The sequence below is a fragment of the Sabethes cyaneus genome, chromosome 2 (genome assembly GCF_943734655.1).
Source record: "Sabethes cyaneus chromosome 2, idSabCyanKW18_F2, whole genome shotgun sequence".
NCBI classification, from domain to species: domain Eukaryota; kingdom Metazoa; phylum Arthropoda; class Insecta; order Diptera; family Culicidae; genus Sabethes; species Sabethes cyaneus.
The window spans coordinates 186,854,260-186,877,669 of record NC_071354.1 but is presented as its reverse complement, the minus strand read 5'-3'; the positions used below and the strand labels follow the sequence as shown (position 1 = coordinate 186,877,669).

Below are 23,410 nucleotides of genomic sequence, written 5' to 3'. Positions count from 1 at the left end.
TCTGTTGGCACGAGGGGGCTTTGTCACTCTTTCTGGCGTACTTCCCAAGCAAGGACACCAAAATGGTCTAGGTTTAACCGCAGTGTTAAGAATTCTTGTTGAAATGAGGAAACTTTGTCACTTGTTTTGGCTTACTTTCCAAGCACAGATATCAAATTGGTATAGGTTTAGATCATCGTAAAGAATCTTCCAACCAATCACGAAGAGAGAATTCTGGTAAAACATAGGTTCATTATTTTCAATTTTTCAATAGTTCAACATCAAAAATCCATACTTTTCTTCATTTGGGTCAATTCTTAGAAGATTTCCCGATCGATTGGTATAAGAATATTGAACATCGATCGGAAAACCGCTGAGCTATTAGCGCTCAAAACCTTTCATTTTTCGTGACGCTCGCATTTTTCGATTTTTTGGAATGACACCCTATCTCAAAACTTGCCGTAAGATGTAGTCCTACGTCAAAAAATGGTTTAAAAATAATTTATTACAGCTGTAGTTCTTTTACAATTAACTTAGGGGGACGGTGGCCTGGCAAAGGATGAACATGTGCATTCCATAATCCCTGCCTCCACGTGGTACCGGCTGAGGTACGCAACCTCGATTGTCTTAAGCTAACAGGGAAGGGAAGGGATAGGGACCTTAGGTTAGCAACCTACTGTACTCAAGAACAAAAAAAAATAATGAAAATTAACAGAAGAAATCGATCCGGATTATTGGCAATGACCTTTAGCATAAAAACACGGATACGAATTGGAACATGGAAAATACAGACCCCCCCGACGCAAGCTGGCTCGATTTGCGAGGGAAGCTGACCACCTATAGCCAACCAGCTAAATCATGTGGCTAAGCGAATTCCGTTGGCCGGGTACTGGCGACCACAAGACATCATCCGAGCAAATCTTGCTTTACTCTGGCATACGAGGTGAAAATGCTACGCGAGAAAAAAGGAGTTGGATTCCTACTGAGCCCAGGGACACATGCGGCCCTGATGATGAGGTGGTAACCGATAAACGAAAAAATAATCGTTTCCAGATTCAGAACACCTTCATTCAGCTTCAGAACACCTACAAAAAAAAAGATCTATGGGTGACTTTTACAAACTTTGCTGAATTTTCATAAAAAATACTGAAAAAAATAAAAATCATTTCTACACTGAGAAAAAAAGCATTTTAAAAACTAATATTCGATACGAAAAGTTGTTGTTAGAAAAAAATTTTTCCCATAAATATGCCCATTTGGCGATGTATAGAAGAATTTTAAAAATCGAGTTTTTAAAATGCTTTTTTCTCAGTGTAGAAATTAATTTTTATTTTTTTCAGTATTTTTTTATGAAAATTCAGAAAATTTTCTAAAAGTCACGCATAGATAATTTTTTTGAAGGTCTTATAGTTTTCGAGTTATCTTATATATAAAAATGGATTTCTGTCTGTCAGTCGGGATGTTCCTTATAGAATCAAAAACTACTGAACCAATTGGCGTGAAAATATGCATTTAGAGGTTTTTGGGGCCAGGAAAGGTTTCAGTGATGGTTAGAAACCCCTCCCCCCACTAAGAGGGGGGGCTCCAATACAAATGAAACACAAATATCTGCATAACTCGAGAACTAATCAAGCAAATAGAGCAAAATTTGGCGTGTGGGTGTTTTTGGTGACAAGAATTTATTCTATGGTAAATTGAGACCCCTCCCCTCTTTAGAAGGGAAATTATGACTCCTCTCCCCTTTAAGAGGGGGGGCTTCCATACAAATGAAATACAAATTTCCTCATAACTCGAGAACTAATCACGCAAATGGAACCAAATTTAGCATGTGAAGGTTTTCGAGGGCAAGAATATTTTCTATGGTGAATTAGGACCACTCCCCACTTTAAAAGGGGGGCTGCTGTACAAATGGAATATAAATTTCCTCATCACTCGAGAACCAATCAAGCAAATGGAACCAAATTTGGCATGTGGGTGATTTTGGAGACAAAAATTTTTTCTATGATGGATTGGGACCCCTCTCCACTTTAGGCGGGGGGCTGCTATACAAATGAAATACAAATTTCCTCATAACTCGAGAACTAATCAAGCAAATGGAACAAAATTTGGCATGTGAAAGGTTTCGAGGGCAAGAATATTTTTTATGGTGCATTAGGACCCCTCGCCACTTTAAGAGAAGGGGCTACTATACAAACGAAATACAAATTTCCTCATAACTCGAGAACTAATCAAGCAAATGGAACCAAATTTGGCATGTAGGTGTTTTTGGAGGCAACCATTTTTTCTATGATGAATTAGGACCCCTTACCTTTTTAGGATGGGGGGCTCCTATACAAACGAAACACAAATTTCCTCATAACTCGAGAACTAATCAAGCAAATGGAACCATATTTGGCATGTGGGTGTTTTTAGTGGCAACCATTTTGCTATGATGAATTAGGATCCCTTACCTTTTTAGGAGGGGGGGCTCCCATACAAACGAAATACAAATTTCCTCATAACTCTAGAACTAATCAAGCAAATGGAACCAAATTTAGCATGTGGGTGTTTTTGTAGGCAAGAATATTTTCTATGATGGATTGGGACCCCTCTCCACTTTAGGAGGGGGGCTCCAATACAAATGAAACACAAATTTCCTCTTATCTCGAGAACTAATCAAGCAAATGGAACCAAATTTGGCATGTGGGAGTTTTAGGTGGCAGAAATTTTTTCTATGGTGAATTACGACCCCTTCCCCTTTTAAGAGGGGGGGCTCTTATACAAATGAAATACAAATTTCTTTATAATTTGAGTACTAATCAAGCAAATAGAACCATATTTGGCATGTGGGGCTTTTAGGGGGTAGAAACTTTTTCTATGATGAATTAAGACCCCTCCCCTGTTTAAGAGAGGGGGGGGGGCGCTCCCATACAAATGAAATTCAAATTTCCTTATAACTTGAGAACTAATCAAGCAAATGAAACCAAATTTGGCATGTGGGAGATTTTGGAGTCTTGAATTTATTTAATGATAGTTAGAGACCTCTCACCCCTGTGGTAGGGGGATTTGGACTCTCATACAAATAAAACAGAAATTTTTGCAAAACTCAAAAACTAATCGAACTCGAAAAATTCGAGAATCTTCCATAAAACATTAGTCAATATAGACCACAAAAAATATCTATAGTAACACTAGATCATTCAGGACGTGACGGCCGCGAGTGTTGCCGGCGACTCGCCGTCGGAAGCGCCGCCCACTGGGGGGAGGCAACTCCCCGCAGAAATCACTACTGTCTAGGTTTATTTGTTTTCCTAGGTCTACCTGGGTTTCTTGGAACGAGCGACAGCGAGTAAGGAGAGGATCGCGTAATGGTACTTTCCACAAAAAAGTTTTCGGTGAAATGGTACATTCCGCTTAAGGTTTTTTGCAAAATGATATTCGGCGAAATGTTGTGCAATCATGCGAATATTACTATCCGCTTTCTGGCTATGCAATCAGGGGATAGGGGAGTTGTTGTCTACTTTACTGTGAAGAAAAATTGCAAATTTGTATACTAAACTACCCATTCCTGGTAACTAATAAGCATTAACATAAGCAGCAAATCAGCGTATTTAGCATTTTATACTGCACGTGTTGTAAATTGGCATCCAAAATTGTATTCAAATTCTTCGTGTCGGTAATTAGCTGTAAATTAGCATTGTCAGCACTATAAGAAGGTTATCAGTAAAGTAGCTGTATATTTGACCAAAATAGCATTTAAGCAGCATTTAAGGCGACTTAAATGCTTATTGGCTTACATTTGAATAGCATTGGTGATACTTATTGGTTACCTGGGATGCTTTCATAGTTACGTAACTACCAAAATGAATCATCTAAGGTTGAACTCCTCAAAAACTTGCAAAACTCGAGATGGTGACAAAGATCATCCGAGATTCATGATTTATGTACAACACAGGTTAATTTGTGGCAATACGAAGTTTGTCGGGTCAGCTAGTATTTTATATAATAAAATAAGGAGAAAAAAATTAAGCCCTTTCCAAAAGTTAGTCTAGACACATTTTCGAAAAACTAAGTATGCCAAGATGTTTATTTATATAAACTCTTTACACACATAAAGTTTCGTTAAATTTTGAGAGGGTCATGCCAACTTCTGGTCGAGTTGGCGTGAAATCCGTCATATACAGGTTAGTCTCATACAACCGATGCTTACATACTGAGTATCGTATCGTATGTTAGTTTAGCATCGTTTGCTTTCGTGGCTCGCTCGTTGTATTTTTCCGACAGCGGTCATTTTGCATTAATTTGAGCACATTTAGCAATGGCGCGTTTGCAAATCGGAACTTTTATTGAAGCCTTAAAAACGTGCATTTAAGTCTTGAAATCGGTTAACTAGGAACATCGCGTGTAATTTCTATCATATGATTATCGAATACCTCAAAAACTTAATAGCTTTTAGACAGCTCCCTAATAAAGTTGTCATAGTTTTCAAGTAAGTTTTATGATAGAAGGATGCCAAAAGGTATCTCGCGCAGTCATGGTTTTTGATGTAATTCCGAAAAGACACGTTAGCACATAATTTTCGGTGCGCTAAACTGATTTCTCATGTTTTTTATTTTTTCTTATATCGGTATTTTGATTTTCCACTACCTGTTTCGCAATGGCCACGTAACCAAACACGTCCTCGAATCGTACGCGAGCTCGAATAACAGTGATCGCACCATCTGCCTCGGTGGATCCAGATCAATTCCTTTCTACTAACAACAACGTCTTCCTGTGACACTTGTGGATGATGCAGAGGATTCCTCGGTCTCAAGCAGCGAGGTGGTGTGGCTGTCAAACTACATACATTGTCCATGTCCCACTCATTGGTTTTGGTACTTTTGGTTCTGGTGCCTACTTAAAGGTTTATTCATTTTAAGACTACTGGAACTAATTAGAAAGCAGTTAAACACAGCCTTTTAGCTATAATTTAACTAATCTTCTTCTTCTTCAGCAGCATAGAGCCGGGGTGGCTCGTGCTGTTTCAAGCACTCGTCTCCATTCAACTCGGTCTTGGGCCACTCGTCGCCAATTTCCTAGTCGTCTCAGAAGTCGCAAATCGCTTTCGACCTGGTCGAGCCTGCGTGCACGTTGGGCCCCCCTGTTCCTGGTGTCGGTGGGGTTGTTGAAGAGGACTATTTTTGTCGCACTGTCGTCCGGCATCCTTACGGTGTGTCCGGCCCACCGTAACCTGCTAACTTTCGCTAGATGTACAATGTGAGTCGCCCCAAGCAGTGCCTGTAGCTCGTGATTCATACGCCTCCGCCACTCTCCGTTTTCAGTTTGTACTCCGCCAAATATCGTCCGCAGCACTTTCCGCTCGAACATGGCAAGGGCGCGTATGTCCTCAGTGAGCAGCGTCACGGCTTCAAGTCCATAAAGAACTACCGGTCTAATAAGAGTTTTGTACATTGTTAGCTTCGTGCGGCGGCGTACGCTTCCTGATCGTAGCGTTTTACGAAGGGCAAAGTAGGCCCGATTTCCCGCTTGGATGCGCCGCTGGATCTCCTTACTAGTGTTGTTATCCGCGGTCACCAGCGATCCCAAATACACGAACTCCTCTACCGCTTCTAGTTCGTCTCCGTCAACGGTTACCGTCCGTGGGAGGCACGCGTTTGTTTTCTTTGAGCCTCTTCCTTTCATGTATTTGGTCTTCAACGCATTTATTTTTAGCCCAATTCTCCTAGACTCTGCTTTCAGTCTGGCGTAGATTGCCTCCGCCGTCGCAAAGTTCCTGGCTATGATATCGAAGTCATCTGCAAAGCCTAGAAGTTGGTTACCCTTGGTAAAAATCGTGCGTCTCGTTTCGATGCCCGCTCGTCGGATCACCCCCTCAAGAGCGATGTTGAACAGCATGCAGGTTAAACCGTCACCTTGTCTCAACCCTCGCCGCGTCTCGAAGGGACTCGAGAGTGTCCCAGAGATGCGTACGAAACACATCACTCGATCCAATGTAGCTCTGATCAGTTGCGTCAGTTTGTCCGGAAAACCGTGTTCCTGCATTATCTGCCATAGCTTGTCTTGATCGACTGTATCGTATGCTGCTTTGAAATCAATAAAGATGTGATGCCTGGGCACGTTGTAATCCCGACATTTCTGCAAGATCTGTCGGATAGTAAAAAGGATTTAACTAATATTTGCTTTTATTTTCGGTATACTGACTGGTTCCAAGTTGTCGCCGTCCATGGATGTTTAGTCCACAAAATTTTGACCATTTCACACCCCTGGTCTCTAGTAGAAGCAAGTGTCTAACATTCCTTTCCCTCCCAAATTGATCTGCATGGGCGTGACCAGCTTTGCTATTGATCATCACAAAGAATTAGATCACCAGAAAATGCACACTGAGAATGATCTGCTACTGCCAAGCATCATTCTGATGGTTCTTTGTGCAATTTCAGCTGATCTAGATCAATCGCTGGCAACTCACCCGTCGTCAAACTAAGCTAAGTTAAGCTTTCTACAACGTATTAAAATCCGCAAGCATTGAGCAGCAGCGAAGAAAAATTTTCTGGGATGATTTTTACGATTTAATTTCACTTTAACGAGAGTAATTTCGCTTTCTTTGCACCCGTTGTACCCAACTAGACACTTCTGAACTAATGCTAGCTGCTGTTTCACACAGACCACAACATGTACATAACAGAAAGTGACACTTTAAACCCACCTAAAAATCTATGATTTTCAACTCCTTTTCTGCTTGTATTGCAGTTAAATTTGCCGTCTAAATCAAACGTTCCGAGCTAGTTCAAAAACCACAAATTCAAAAACGTTTATAAAACATAACCTTTCATTCCATTAAATTTATTCCAATTGGAAATACTTTTGTTGCTCACTCTGTTGAAAAACAAGCCTACTGGCACCAGAGCTAAATATTGATCTTTCCGAATAATATTTCAATGTAAATGACATCGCCCGCATTAATTATTACTGAACAGGTTCGGCACAACCAAATATGTACCAAAACTTGACCATATACACACGAGAAGAAACAACATCCAGCAAAATTTATGTTCCGTAAAATGTTTCTTGTGTTGATCTATCGTCCATCTTCCGGGATGCGGGCGCAGTGGCAGGGAGGTTACCGCACCTTTCTGACCGCAAAATGTAGAACGATCGAACGAACAACTGACGACGACGAATCTAGTATTCCGCTCATAATTCTTCGGGTAATTTATTTTATGCCGGTTGGCAAGTGCTCCAACCGAACATATCCACTTGTTTATCACGCGGAATCCATTCGAAATGCCGCGCCGCCCGGTTGATTGCTTCGCCAAGGACGAAGCAGGATAAGGATGGGAGCGAGCATCATCGATAGCAACAAGTTATTTCGCGGGAGAAACAAGTATAGATGCCTGTTACTACCGTCGATGCCGGCATGTGAATGGCAACTGGTGATTAAACATATTGTTCAACAGCAACATGGTTCGATGGATTGTCATCCGAAGGATACGGATGAACCAGAACCGAAGGCAGTTCGGTTTTGAAGGGGTTGGGATCCTGCGCAGTAGGTCCGGAACTCAATATGTTCATTGCATTGCTAGATTTAGACTAAAATGTCATATTTATCATGTCGTTTGTCTGTAAAAACGCCAGTATCTGATAAGCCGGTCAACATAAAACATTAAAAAGGCGATAAATGTTTCCGTTGTGTGCATGCTTTGCTGTTACGAATCGGATAGAACCGGAGGGTGATGTTCCGGCTAATGGAAGGAATTAAAAGAACGATTTTTGGTATTTGTGTTTTAAGTTTCACCTTAAAGCTGTGCAAGTGTAACCGCGCTGGCAGGAAGTAAAGGGATAGGACAAACATGAACGGTACCGTGCTACGCGGAGGAGGTTTTTCCGTGATCTACGAAAGATTGAAATTAAACGTCAGCTTCGAGTTTTGCGATGGCGATGTGGATTATTTAAACGAGTTCGATTTAAAACTGTGTTTGGGCAGCAGTACGTTCAATGAAAGGCTTCTACCAATGATGCAGAACGGTAACGGAAGTTTAGCGACCGCCATTGATTACCCAACGGATTCATCAATCTTTCTGGAATGGGGCTATATGATTGGCGATTTTCTTACATTTTACTACACGCCGGCACTTGTCGTCGTGGGAAGCATCGGAAATATCCTGTCAGTGTTGGTATTCTTCAACACCCGGCTAAAGAAGCTGTCATCTTCGTACTATCTTGCAGCGCTCGGGATCAGTGACACGTGCTTTTTGCTAGGGCTCTTCGTGACCTGGTTAAGCTTTTTCCAGATACATATCTACACGCGGGAAGTGTACTGCCAGATGTTTACATTCTCTAGTGGACTTTGCAGCTTTCTGTCCGTGTGGTATGTGGTTGCGTTCACATTCGAGCGGTTCATAGTGGTGCTGTACCCGTTGAAACGACAAAGTTGGTGCACGGTACGCCGGGCAAAGTTGGTCATCGTTAGCCTCACGCTGCTCGGCGGGTTGCACAGTGCCCCGTATATTCTCTTTGCGGGGCCGCAATTTTCCGAACGAAATAACTCCACCATCTGTGACGTACGGGAAGAGTACAAGGTGAGTCCCCCCATATATTAACTGCAATCCGCATTCGTACCGCAATTTGGCGGTAAAAGGGATTTAGAAAGTGTTAGCCTTGTAACGGAGAACAATCGCGTTTAAGCATACCATTACACGCGGAGTAGGTGGAAGGGACTGTTTTTAAACTTTCAGTTATAAATGCATCATTTTTCTGCTAAGCTTGGTTGGACTAAACAACATATAACAAAACAATACGTTGGACTATTTCCATTTTAATATGTGTTTAAAAACAGTGAACAGTGAAATATAGTCTATTGTGGAAACAAAAATAACTTTGCTTGTATAAATTGATCTTTTATATTTTAACGTGTAATTCGTAAAATCCGTGAGAAGCGCCCTCAATATTAACGACAGCGGTGTCCTGTAATAATTTAGCTTAGTAGATGACTCCATACAACCAACTGAATTTCGGTCCGGAACATTTACTAACGAATATTTCACAACAGCGTATTTTTGTTATTTGTTAACTCGATTTTCCTAAATATTCACCTACTTTAAAATGTATGTCTCAGATCATTTATTACAATATACTATATTATAAAAATTCGATACGAATTGTTCAAATAAGGCCATTGCAATCATTTTTAAAGTTTTTGTCACCCCCCCCCCCCCCCAACCCTCCTTGGAAATTAGTTTGAAAAATCGGGGACAAAAAAATAATTTGTAGGATATGAGTTAAATTTTTTTATAAAATCAATTGTCTGTGGGCTCTTCAGCCTGAAAAACTTGAAAAATGGGTGTGCGAGTTGAGTTATCGCTTCTAGCATGAAATAGAAATGCAAATTCAAACAGCGGAATTTACGAAAATTGGCCAAAAAGATTTTCTTTCGTTTTCGTCTTTTTTCGTAGATTTTTGCATGGAAAATAATAACGTATATATTAATAGCAAGAATAAATTTGGTTTCCACGTTTAATCTTTAAATAAAAATGCCTAAAATCAATATTTTTTTTTTGCTCGATTAAAAAATTCTCTTTGTTTTTCTTTGTTGGGTTTCGTGGTTGACAATCAACCAAAAAACAACTTATGAACGTTCATTTAGTCACTGATGAGTTACTAGCGTTGTAGCACCGTAACTACAAAAGATACAGCAAAACTTTGTTGAGAAAAATTGTAGATTAGAACTAGTTCTACAAATGTCCCATATATAACGTAGTCAAATTTGGCTCGGCTGAGACGGTACTGTCAAATGAATCAAAGTTGAGTCAAAGTGATCGGACCATCCCTGCCTCTGAGAGACATGAAATGGTCAACAATCGCTATATTATGAAGTGCTGATGATTCTTGATATGCGACATAACATATTTTACTGATGCTGAAATATCCTTCTAAGGAAACCGGTTCCGGATTCTCCCGCATCCGGATGGCGCGCACCATGGATTGTAACTGCAGCAAAGTAACTTATATGACCACAGTCGATGATTTGTTAAAAAAGATCAGCATGTTTCCTACAAATTTCAAATATTTACCAACCCATGTGACACATGAATATGGCCGTATTTTGGAAATGAAAATAGAACAGTTTTTTTGGAAAAATTCCCAATTTTGGTAAACAAATATTGAAAGATAAAAAAACTACGTCCATTTTAGTAAATTTTCGGGTGCTAAAAATGAAATCGACCTTAGAGGGGTTAAAAGAGTAAATCAAAAACTTTACGTTTATAAGTTCCATGCCTTGACCAACAATAAATACGTCTGTCAACGGACAATTTTCATTACTTTTTTTTGTGAATCATCAACAACTTACTTTGCACAGAGAAAAGTAGAGTTTTTATTAATTCATAATTGTGGAAATATACATTATTCCTCACAATTATGGATCATATATATTTCGCTTGATAGCCTAGTTTTTTGTGAAATAACTAGTACGGTATTGTCGTTATCGTCGGGCCACTGTTATGGTCGGGCCAACATGATTTTACAGTTTAGTAACTCATGATATCTATGATACAACCATTGTAAAACTTCTTACTGTGATAGCTAACTTTTCACAATATTGTGAGTTTCAGTCGTGTATTCAAAACACCCGTACTGAATTCAGTGACTAAATCTTACAAAAAAGTTTTCCAGGCGCAATGAACTTTTCTTCAAGAAATGATTGATGGAATGCAATTATCGAGATAAATTTTGAAAATGTATGAAGTGTGTTGTGCTGCACACGAAGACTATAGAAAAATCCCCATTAGTAAGGTGTTTGGAAAGGCTGAGGTGAAATACTAGAAAAGCGCTATTTTTAAAGGTCGGGCCACTTGAGTAGTCATGGTTGGGCCACCATAATTTTAAGCGCAGAAAAACCTAGATTTTCGTTGTTTTTTTCATTGTAGTTGTACACTTCGGAAAAGGCGATGGTAGCAATATTGATTTTACAAGATCGCCAAAATTTCGCAAAAATGCAATTAAAAATAGGGTATATGAGCCGTTGTTCCCGGAATTCATTTTTTTCATGTCTCTATAGAATTTCAATACGTTTGTCTTAGGTTTTCTGCGGTGGCCCAAGTCTTCAAGTAAATGTTTATAACTTTTTTATTTTTGATGCAATCTGTTCAAAACTTTCCGAAAAAATACCTTATTCTCAGACCTTTGCAACGATGTATTTTTTTTTCAAAATCTCTTTTGAAACGAAAGTTATGGGCGAATTCCAAAACGTGGCCCAACCACGACGACATTCCCCTAATATTCCGGTATTTTCTGTTGAATACTAATTGAATCTTATAAAAACTTTCATTGGTCTGGGTTTCGTGGTTGACAATCAACCAAAAAACACCTTATGAAAATGGATCTCTTTCTTGGCGTAAGCCAGTAAAACACGATGAAATCGAACCGCAATATCAATATCTATGAAGGTCGTAAAAAGTAGTAGAATTAAATGGAATGACCCCAATATTTTCTCGTTTATTTTTGAGTTCTACTAAGACTTTCGGAAATAATTTATATTTATTCCGTTTTACTTTATTGTGCATCATACAGGCATGTATTACCCGTATGAGAAAGTTTCTTAGCTGTTTCACAAATTTCGTTGGCCCTGTAAAGGGCTAATTAATACAAATTGGTTCTGATTGTTCCGCTGATTTAATGTCGCCGAGATAAACCAGGCAACGCATAACAGGAAGAAACAATAGCGACCGCACAAAATAAAACCATATTCTCGCTGAGTAACATAACCCGTGAAGTTCCAGTGATTATTTCGACAATACTTGTCTAACCCTTTAAGCCCGAGCCCACACAATTGTGTAGGTGAGACATGACTACTTTTAAAAAGTTTTCCTTTCCTTTCTAAACATCGTACTTTTACATATATGGCACCAATCTCTTGTGTAAACATCGTAACTGGTAGAAAAAATAGAAAATAGCTGAAAAGAAGTTTTCTTTTGTGTTTGGATTAATTATTGTCTAGTCTTCAAAATCTTGTGAAAACAGCAAAAAGTTTTATCTGTTGTATGTTCTTATTGGATCCGTATTTCGAAATTGCTTAGATAAAAAATTATTGGTAATAAGTATTTCTAATTGATGCAATTAAAAATTTACGGGAAATAACTGTTCCAACTTACTTATGCACATTGTCTTTCATATCTACACAATTGTGTAGGTTCGGCCTTATTGTATACCTACTTTTACCTTTACGTTCCCGCCGGGACTTCAAAAATTAGTCTACTTACGTTACACTTTTGGCTCTATCCTTACTATTTTTTGATCGATTTTATACAACTTGTCTTCAAAGAACCACCTTAGATTGACCTTCAATGAAAAAATATATTAGCAAATTTTGGATCCATTTTCCCAGAGATATTCCAGATCGCAGTGGGATTATTTTTTCACGTCATAAGTAACAGATGAAATAAAACTAAATCTGCTGCTGCCATCTCATTTTGAGTCAGTAAGTATGAATAAATTATACTGTAGAGCAGCGGTTCCCAACCTTTTTTCGATTCGCGTACCCCCTGACGGATTTCCCTATACTATTCTGCAGCGAACTAAAGTTTTGGCGAACCCCTGGGGGTTCGCGAACCCTTATTTGGGAACCGCTGCTGTAGAGCATTTGTTCATGCTCCACACTACAGAACTTCCGTTTAGAGTACTACCGGAACCTAAAACTGGGCATTTATAAATTGTAAAATAATAAAGAAGTGTGGCAAATGTTGTATTCAACTACCGGATTTTCTAAGACAAATTCTTGAATCAACATTTGAATGTTTTTAAGCCAATCTGGACGTTTCGGTATATCTGTTGTATTAAGGTTAGTAAAAACTTAACTTTCAAAAAGTTGCGCGTATTTCTATAGCTACGTAGCGACCGTTCCGCTGCTTCAGAATCTGAAGTCTATGAGCCTCGAAGCGATGATCTCGCTCTAAACTAAACGGGGTCAACCCTATTCAATTCTGTGGACTTCTTTACACAAAATAATTAGGTTTTCATGTTTTTTTTTCAAAGCCTGGCTTGGTATAGTCCAAAAAGGGTAAAAAATGTTAAAAATAGGGGAAAATGAGCAAAATGGGGCACTTCCCGATGACAAACAGGAAAGCGGTGGGCACCATGCGATTCTCCGGAAGATTTTACATAAGATCACCTACATTTTATCAGTCTGCAGGCCATATCTTAATAGCATCCGTTTTTTCGGCTCGTTTTTGCCCATAGTGCAATGGTATAAGATAAGGCCGAACCCACACAATTGTGTAGGTTGCTAAATTTAGCAAATATTTATTGCAATGTGTAGAATACACGTACCTGGACACTCGACCCAATGCGTCCACCTATCGTCAGCTTAACGCAACAATCAGCTGGCGGAGACGGACGGTTCCTGAAGGCGCGGCTGCGAGATCCGGAAATTATGTATCTCGTTCGCCTTTACCTGGCTTACATGTACGACAAGGAACCAGCGTTCTGCTACGAAGGTATGACGAACACCAGCATAAAAATGAATTTAGCATCTGAAGGACTACCCGTCGCAGCGCAGGATCTCCTGAAAAGCTTTATAGAGCTACATGAGGAACTTGGAGTACCAAAACAGGCGGCATCTGACGACTTGGAATCTGTCCGGCGGCATCTCCAGAACCAACGAATTCAGTATCTGCAACGCGCAAGGGAAAGCGCCGACAAATTCAACAATCCGGTACGAATTTCCAGTCAAAATTTTCGGAAGTAACGACTCCTTTCGATGAGAAAGAGGCAACTAATTTAATTATTTCTTCAACCGACCCAGACCCACTTCCATTAATTTCTTCACTAAGACAGGATGCGACTGAAATTTTAATTTATTGTCAAAATTTCAATCGCATGAAAAGTCCAGCAAAAATGAAGTAAATCTATAAAAATTTACAGAGTTCATTCTTTTCTATTATTCTGGGAACTGAAACAAGCTGGGACGCAAGCGTAAAAAGTGAAGAAATTTTCGGAAGTGCCTTTAACGTATTCAGAGACGACAGAAATTTTCTTGAGTGTCAAAAGAAGTCAGGTGGCGGGGTCCTCATAGTTTTGTCGTCTAATTTCAATTCTGAAATTATAATGACAACAAAATTTAAAGAATTTGACCATGCTCATAAATCGTCTTACGAAGCATTTTTCCAAATTGCCGAACAAATTTTATCACAACTGCCTCCTGAGGTTAAAGTTCACATCTATGGAGACTTCAATCAACGCCATGCAGACTTCATTCCGGACTCTGAAAATGAATGTATCTTACTTCCAATCGTTGGGGAAAATGAAACCTTGCAGTTCATTTTTGACAAAACTGCTAATTTGCGTCTGAACCAAATTAATAAAATTAAAAACCAACCAAATTGCTATCTAGACTTTTTGCTCACAAACATTTACGAAGATTTCTGTGTGACTGAATCATTAAACCCACTTTGGAAAAATGAGGCATCTCACACAGCAATTGAATATTGTTTATTTATACACCAATACCAAAGACCCAACGATTGCGAATATGAAGAAGTTTTTGAATACGAAAAAGCTAACTATGAAAGTATTAGAGGTAGATTAAACTGTGTTAATTGGCAACATATTCTCAAGAATGAAGAAAATGTCCACATTGCTGTAGATATATTTTATAAAATTTTGTTAGAAATAATGATACAGAACATACCGTTAAAGAGAAGAAGACGTCACAAAAATTCAAAAAGCCCAGTCTGGTATAACAGCCAAATTAAGAATCTAAAAAATCGCAAACAAAAAGCCCATAAAATTTATAAAAAAACACGCCAATAGTGAAAATTTAGCAATATACTTGGACATATGCAACCAGCTTAATTCAGCAATCAGCAATGCATTTGAAGAGTACAACTCAAAAATTGAACTTGAAATAAAGTCCAGTCCTAAAAACTTCTTTAATTACGTGAAAACCAAACTAAAATCTGACAACTTTTCATCCATAATGCATCTTGATGAAAGTGTTGGGGATAACTCGGAAAAGATTTGTAATCTCTTTGCAAAATTTTTTCAAGAAATCTATACAACATTTTCTGAAGAAGATCGCGATCGCGACTATTTTGCATTTTATCCGGAATTTTCAGTGGACATAGGTGTCAACCAACTTCATGCCCAGGACATTTTGCAGGCTTTAAAAAATTTAGATGCCTCAAAAGGACCTGGACCCGACGGAATCCCTCCAGTTTTCATAAAAAATCTTGCATTGGAGTTTACAGCTCCTTTGTTTTGGCTTTTTAATTTATCACTGGAATCCGGAATCTTTCCAAAAATATGGAAAAGCTCTTTTCTAGTACCTATCATTAAATCAGGTCGAAAATCTGACGTACGTAATTATCGTGGCATAGCCATAATCTCTTGCATTCCAAAACTTTTCGAAGCAATTATTAATGAAAAATTATTCCTGCAAATTAAAAACAGAATTACAGAAATGCAACACGGTTTCTTCAAAGGACGCTCGACTACGACAAATTTACTGGAATTTATTGACTATTGGAAACCATGTAGAAGCACTTTATACGGCCTTTAGCAAAGCATTTGATCGCATTGACATACCAATGCTGCTTTTCAAATTGCAAAAAATTGGAATTCAACCAGAGCTCCTGAAATGGCTTGAATCGTATTTATCTAATCGCCAACAAATAATTAAATTTAACGGAAAGAACTCGAATACAATTCAAGTCACTTCTGGTGTCCCTCAAGGCTCTCATTTGGGACCTCTTCTTTTTATTCTGTATGTAAATGACATTTCCTTCATTCTCAAAAAACTTAAAGTGCTAATATATGCCGATGACATGAAGCTCTTTTTGGAAGTAAGAAATGAAGAAGACGTTAATGTATTCCAGAATGAAATACACATATTCTACACATGGTGTCCAATGCTGGAATAAATAATAATAAATAATAAATATTTTTGACCGCATTTCAAGGTCAAGACTAAAACCTCGAGGTTGGTCTATTTTCAGAGGAACGGAGCCTTTCTCCGAAGACCCGCGCTGAGAATCGCGGCTAACACGCTTACAGACGAACAACGTCACGTCACGCGCAGTACCTTGCAAGTCGTAAGGGCCTGCACAGCGTCGTCATGTTGAAAGTAAAAACAAGTTAGATTAAAACTTTTCGGTGGGTGGTTTCTACACTTGACGGAGGAAGAGGCACAATTTGTGTGTCTAAAAATAATCCAAAAACCAGATACGTCGCTACATTAATAAGGGGGCAACGTGCAACGTCTTTTTTTTCAGCGCCTCTATGGTTCAAAGGTACAAGTACCAGCGAGCCACACGCCCTGGCGGGTGTTGTGGGTTCGAATCCGGTTATAATCTCTGATTATGGCCGATAGGTAGGAGTCGCAACGACAACTAGTAGCTACTAGTAGACAAAAGCGTAGCTACCAATTACCCCTCCTCCCCCCCCTTACGTTTCCACTCTTTCCCCTTCATTTTCCAAATAAATTTTCATTACTTCTCCTGCTGTCCCTTCATCAATTGTAGTACCATCGTTTCAAAAAAATATTAATAAATATGTTTGACCGCATTTCATTCACTTCATTTCAAGGTCCTGACTAAAACCTCGAGGTTGGTCAATTTCAAGTCAAGTCAATAATTTGTATTTGCTTTGAGGTTAGAGTGGGTATTTGCTACTACCGACATTTGCAAAGGCCCTGTTGTTTGCGTAAGCCTGTATAGTTTAAAAAAGGGTCTTCGAACTTGCAATGATTTGTAATTCTAATTAACTACCCTTTTAATGCTCCTACAGAAGAGCTGTATTGCAACGTCGGAGACGTGAATCTGTTTGAAAGAGTTAGCGGGCGCCAACATTGTTGTACTGAATAACAATTTTTCATCGACTTGTTTGTAACGAGAATTAAAAAGGAACGCTGCGCTGTCAACCCATAATGTCCGCCTGACTGTCTATTCATCAAAACTGACAGTAAAGGACACTGCCTCTCGTTGTTTGTCTCCTGCTGCAGTGTTGTGCACCTACGCACAGAAAAGGCAACAAAGGTTTGTTTGATGGACGAATTTAAAAAAAAATCATCCACGTATCCCCGCCAACCGTTCATTCTTGGAATAAAATTTTAAAGGTTCCCCAGAAAACAGCATTTTTTAATTGTACGCTAGGCTGATTATAATAGCTCCGCAATTAGAAACATGTTTCGTCAGACGTACAATAATCCTGGTTTATGAATACGGTTCATTTCTAAGAGCAAGTCACTCCGGTGGTTTGTTTGCCATTGAAGTGTGATTTTAAGAGCAATAAATTAATTTTATTTCTCTTTTTCTTTTGGCAAAACCTAACTTTGTTGTCACATTATGAATTATTGTACTTTGGAAAATCTAATTATACCAATCGAGCATAGCGTTGAACTTGCAGTCGTATGTCACCAACTTTGGCTCAGTTGTGATGATGAGGATTCTGTTTTTCTCAGGAAATCCACAAAACTGTCGCCCTGGATATTGGATGAAACGGAAACTTTTTGCACCGGCTGATGCAATTAACATTTAGAAACGCTCCAGTACGATGCAGTTTGATAAGATCTTCGTAATTTGTATGTGTTTCATAGTAGGAGGGATAAAATAATAAATGAACTTTAATTTCATTCAAATGCTTCCCTTATTTTCGACGACTGGTTTTTTCAGGATGTTGAAACTCTTGTGGATTCATAAGCGTACAAGACTCCCCAAATAGAGCATTCTAACAAGGTGGGCTGCAAAAATATTATTTTTCCCTATAAAAAATAGTAAAACTGAGGATGCATTTGTCATCAAACAGGTCGACAAATGTTCATTGTAAATAATTTCTGTAGTGGAATGTCAGCATAGCTGAAAATGGATAAAGGATAACCTAAGTATCTCTACAGAAGAAGTATTGCTTCTCGGGTATGCTGGGAAGAGAAAGGCCTCTTGAGTGTCCCATGAAATGTGAACTGTTATGTTTTCCGTCCATCAATTTTTAAGGGCTCAAGTAGAGCGGAAATGTTTTTACATAAAACCAAACCATGAAGCGCTCTATAATGCGTCCTAATCTGCTTAGCCGCTCCCATGTGGGATAGAAACTTTTGTATTGCCTTTTTGCCATACAGGCCAGGCTGGGATTCAATCGGATGGACTTCGGTGTTATGATCGTTTGAGAAGATGTTTCCCGCTTAACGAAATGGAAATATATGCGTCGTAATGCGATAAAAATGTACTTCGGAGTGAATTGATTATTAAAATACCCTTTGGGTGCGGCGTGTTTATTGTGCGAATAAAAACATACATCAAAATATGATTAATGAGAAATGATTAGTCTTCAGCACACAAAGGAAAAGTAAAATTGACCGATAATTTTCACTTCGAGGCATTCCATCGCAAAGCAATGAGTGAAAAAATTAAACTTTCATATCGAATATTTTAGATGTGTTAAAAATGTTACACAATTATCAATAGTGACCATATGTGTGTTATTTGGCGTGTGTTAACATGAATAAATTCAGAAACTGTTGAAAAGAATAAAATTATCCATAAAGATCGTTGTGTAACCTCAAAAAATATATTACGCGGTAAACTTGTGCCCAACTCGTTGAAATTGCCTACGAATGTTTGATCAGAAAACAACGCGAATATAATTCCATAAGCACCCGATTTTCACCCCGCTGTGTCCAGCGCGCAAACTGTTCTTATTTGCTAAATTTAAATTACCACTCCGCGCGGAAAACATTTCGTAACAATTGCAGTTATGAAAGCGAGCATTCGTAGAGCCCATTCCGGAATCAACCGCACGAAAATGTTCTGAAGATTGAAACGGAATGCTGCCAACTGTGATTATGCAAACCTTTGTGGTCGTATTTATATAATTCGGTTTAATTTCAAACAAAAGCTTTCTCATTCAAGCAAGAGTACCACACTCGAAACGCGAAATACTGCCTAAACTAGGAACTGAGGCTTGGCGGATGTGAGGGTGAAAAGACATGCATCCCGAAATGTTTCATGAAATGTGGTTTTAGTTTTTTTTTTAAGCATGTAAGCATGTATAAATTTAAAGCCATGCACACGTTACGCGAAAATGCTTTTACACAAACCCAAAACCAAATACAGTGCTCTGTAATGCACTGCTGTAATCTGGTTGGCTGCACTTTCATGCGGGGAGAAAACATCCGTTCGTTCGTTTCTGAGGTGTGTGTGATGAGGCTGAAATCCAGTTGGGAAGCAATTCGGATGTTGCTGCTACGATACGGAGTCGCCCGAAAAAAAGTTTGATGCTTGATGAGATGATAATATATGCGTCATTATGGGAGCAAAAAGATTCAAATTGGATGCAGCATTAATTACGAAGAAAATCCTTTGTGCAGGAAGCGAAGCACTTGTTGTGTGTTGATTACGTAAACAGAATAAGGCTTTAAAGCGCAGCTTTAAAGGCTAATTATTATTTTACATTTTGATTTTCAATTACGTTCTAGTTAAGCTCCGTATCAATTATATTATTTAATCTGATTGCTCAGAAAAGGATTTGTAATTCAGTGAGATTCAAAGATTCAACCAACAGCAACTTTTGCATGTGCAGTATATTAGAATGCATATCATAATGGGCATCTCGAATTTTTAACGCAACAAACACCCTATGCAATATTTCAGCTAAATCAGACTTGATTTATTAGTGCCGCAAAGCTGTCAACGTTTGAGGTTTATGAAAACTGAAAAATAATCAAAGTGACGGGGGAGAATGTAGATACGGAGTTAAAAAAAAATGATATGAGTTAGGGTTGCCAAGCAGCCGTCCGGCCTGTTTTTTTATCCACAAAGCCGGTTAATCCGGTCAAAAGGTCGGTTTTCCGATATACATAACCGGAACCATACGGTTGCTATTTTTGTTGAATTGTCAATTTGATTTTCAGAAGGGGAGGGCTGCCCTCCGCAGTGGCCGGTATTTCCGACGACGGATCGCTGGTAACATCCGCCACTCGCGCCTGCGGCCGTCTCGTCCCGAATCATCTAGTGTTACTCTAGATAGTTTTTGGTAATACTGTTATTAACTCATGTTTTAGGGAAGATTCTAAAATTTTTAAAGTTCCATTAGTTCTCGAGTTATGCAGAAATTTTTATTTCATTTGTATGAGAGCACATTCCTTCAGAAGGGGAAGGGTCTCGAGCCCCCAGAGAAGAAAAAACTTTTACATGCGAAATTTGGTTTCACTTGCTTGATTAGTACTCAAGTTATACTGAAACTTATGTTTCATTTGTAAACCTCAAACCATCATAAAAAAATTCCTGTCTCCAAAACTCCCACATGCCAAATTTGGTTCCATTTGCTTGATTAGTTTTCGAGTTATGAGGAAATTTGTATTTCATTCGTACAGGAGCTCCCCCACTATTGAAGGGAGAGAGCGGGGAGGGGTCTCAATTCACCATAGAAAAAAATTGCCTATAAAAACATCCACATGCTAAATTTGGTTCCATTTGCTTGATTAGTTCTGGAGTTATGGGGAAATTTGTATTTCATTTGTATGGGAGCCCCCCCTCTTAAATAGGTAAGGGGTCCTAATTCATCATAGAAAAAATTCATGCCTCCGAAAACACCCACATGGTTCCATTTGATTAATTTGTTCTCGAGTTATGAGGAAATTTGTATTTCATTTGTATAGGAGCCCCCCTCCTAAAGCGGGGAGGGGTCCTAATTCACCATAGAAAAAATTCTTGCCTCCAAAAACACCCACATGCCAAATTTGGTTCCATTTGCTTGATTAGTTCTCGAGTTATAAGGAAATTTGTATTTCATTTGAATGGAAGCCCCCCCTCTTAAAGGGGAGAGAGGTCATAATTCCCCTCCTAAAGAGGGGAGGGGTCTCAATTAACCATAGAAAAAGAATTACATTGTTGCCATATCTATCATCCACCATCGTCATATGCAACATTTTTTGCACTGTTGCCGCTGCGAGTAGACTAAACAGTTTTTTTTGTGCCATATCATGGGCAGCCAAAAAGTGTATTAACACTTTGTTGCTCACAAGGAAACATCACTATCGACCACAGGCTTAGAGCTTAACCATATACACCATAGTGTAGTCCTGTCGATCCAGAACATCACTACACTGCTCGTATAGGTATAGTCTATGGAACTTTTTTGAGAAAACTTAACTTGAACTTAATTTGTATGGAAATGTGACTCAATGGAGGCGCATGGTACATGAATATCCTACATACACCCTCAAGTAACACAACAAAAAGAAAATTATATTGATTGAAAAACGATGATTTTATTATGCAAAAAGCATTTCTAAAATCACTTTTTGTCCACCTGGAAGTGTTATTAAACTTTTCTCCTCGTTACGCTATACTTTCCATGTTATTTTATACAGCACTTTCCCCTAAACGGGACTCCGCAGTTTGAAAGTGAGACTGCACAGAACTGTGACCAAATTGCGACATACTGAAGTCACTGTCGTAAGAAAGAGAAAGAGCAACAACAGCAATAATCCAGATTTGGCTGGCAGGCACAATATCAATTTAAATAATCTCTGACTCTGAAGCATTAGTTGTATTTGTAATAATTCGGAGTTTATCGCCGCAATGTAAACTAGGAAGCTCACATTTTACAACACCTTTCTATCCCGATGTTCAAGCACATCATTGAAGCAGTAGTGTAGCTCACAAAGACAACGTCTCGAAAAGCAAAAAAATCGTACAAGATTCTTTTTCCTCAATCACCACGAATCTCCTTTCATTTACTACCTACTTATGCTACGGATACCATGTCGGGGCGTTTGCTAACGGATGCAATCCACCGACCAGAGAGCTTTTGATAAGTTAAATCATGAAATTTCGATTGCCAAACAGGACAGGATGGGACTTGGCGGTACTCTACTGCTCTGGCTGAAATCCTATTTGGCTGATCGGTATCTCGATGTTGAAATCGAAAGATCAATATCCAGCGAGCTTATTGTTACATCCAGTATTCCACAAGGCTTCTATAGCACAAGGTGCTATACTTCAACGATATAAACTTTCCACTACGAGGACTCAGGCTCTCCTTTGCTGATGATCTTAAGATCTATCTCGCGACCAATAAAGTAGAAGACGCCGTTTTCCGAAAACGAAACGAAAATAGAATGGTGCTCAACATGAGCAAGTGTTCAGTTGTGTCGTTCTCCAGGAAAAACGGCATCCTTTTCAGCTATCATCTAGGGTCCAGGCGCCGAACTGATCAAAAGAGAGTCCTGCCTCAAGGACTTGGGAGTTCTCCTTGACTCACAGCTCATTTAAAAGCAGCACATCAGCTACATCGTTGCTAAAGCATCCCGCAGTCTTGACCTAATCATGAGAACTGCGAAAAGCTTCAACGATATGTATTGATTAAAGAATTCGTACCGACCGCTTGTCCATTCGACGCTGGCATATAACTCGGCGGTCTGGAATCCCCATTATCAACGGCGTTGATCGGTTAGAGAAAATACAACGCAAATTCATTCGATTCGCCCTCCGTCGCCTGCCATGCAAGCACCCGCTCCAGTTTCCAAGATACGAAGCGTGCCTGATGCTAATTGGACTGGACACCCTAGCAATCAGGAGAAATCTGTGCCGAGCAATCTTTGTAGCTGATATCCTGATGGCGAGGGCCGATTGCCCATGGCTTTTCAACCATATTAGTCTACGAGCTTAACCACGATCTCTTCGTAGCAGAATGTTCCTCTAAGTACCGTTACGAAAGAAAAATTATACAGCAAATGGGGTCATCGTTGGGCTACAACGAGTTTTCAGCCAAGTGTCAGCTGGGTTCGACTTTCACCTAACTCGTAAGACTATTCGTGGGAACACCGAAAACCATTCATAGCAATGGGCTTATCTTGACAAATAATTAATACAACACAAACGAACTTTGTTTCTTGCTATTTTATACAACATGATACGTAACAAAGAAAAGATAAAGAAGAAAGCTTTATTCGATTATCTAGCAGCAAACGTATTGTAAACATTGTTAAAAGTTTGCCCCAATTATGCCACAGTATCTACTTAAATATAGAGAATATTTCATCTTGTATCGTAAACGAATAACTTGTAACGCAATTAACAAATTATTAGTAAAAGACAAGTTTAATAACACTTCCAGGTGGACAAAAAAGTGATTTTGGAAACGCTTGTTGCATAATAAAATCATGCTTTTTCAATCAATATCATTTTTTTTTTGTTCTGTTACTTGAGGGTGTATGTAGGATATTCATGTACCATGCGCCTCCATTGAGTCACATTCTCATACAAATTTCAAGTTAAGTTTTCTCAAAAAAGTTCCATAGACTACACCTATACGAGCAGTGCAGTGATGTTCTGGATCGACAGGACTACACTATGGTGTTTATGGTTAAGCTCTAAGCCTGTGACCGATAGTGATGTTTCTTTGTCAGTTTATTTCTCAATGAGAAGAACAATGAGCAGGTTGCTGAGCAATCGCGATCAGTAAA

General features: G+C 39.0%; 1 protein-coding gene across 1 annotated transcript in view; it reads left to right on the top strand.

Moving 5' to 3' along the window:
- The first annotated feature begins 7,805 nt into the window (after positions 1-7,805).
- LOC128737092 (growth hormone secretagogue receptor type 1-like) overlaps positions 7,806-23,410 on the top strand; it is a 31,721-nt gene continuing 16,116 nt past the window's right edge. Inside the window, exon 1 of the mRNA XM_053831655.1 lies at positions 7,806-8,534. Coding sequence (XP_053687630.1) covers positions 7,806-8,534 — 729 coding nt within the window. The remainder of the gene's footprint in view (positions 8,535-23,410) is intronic.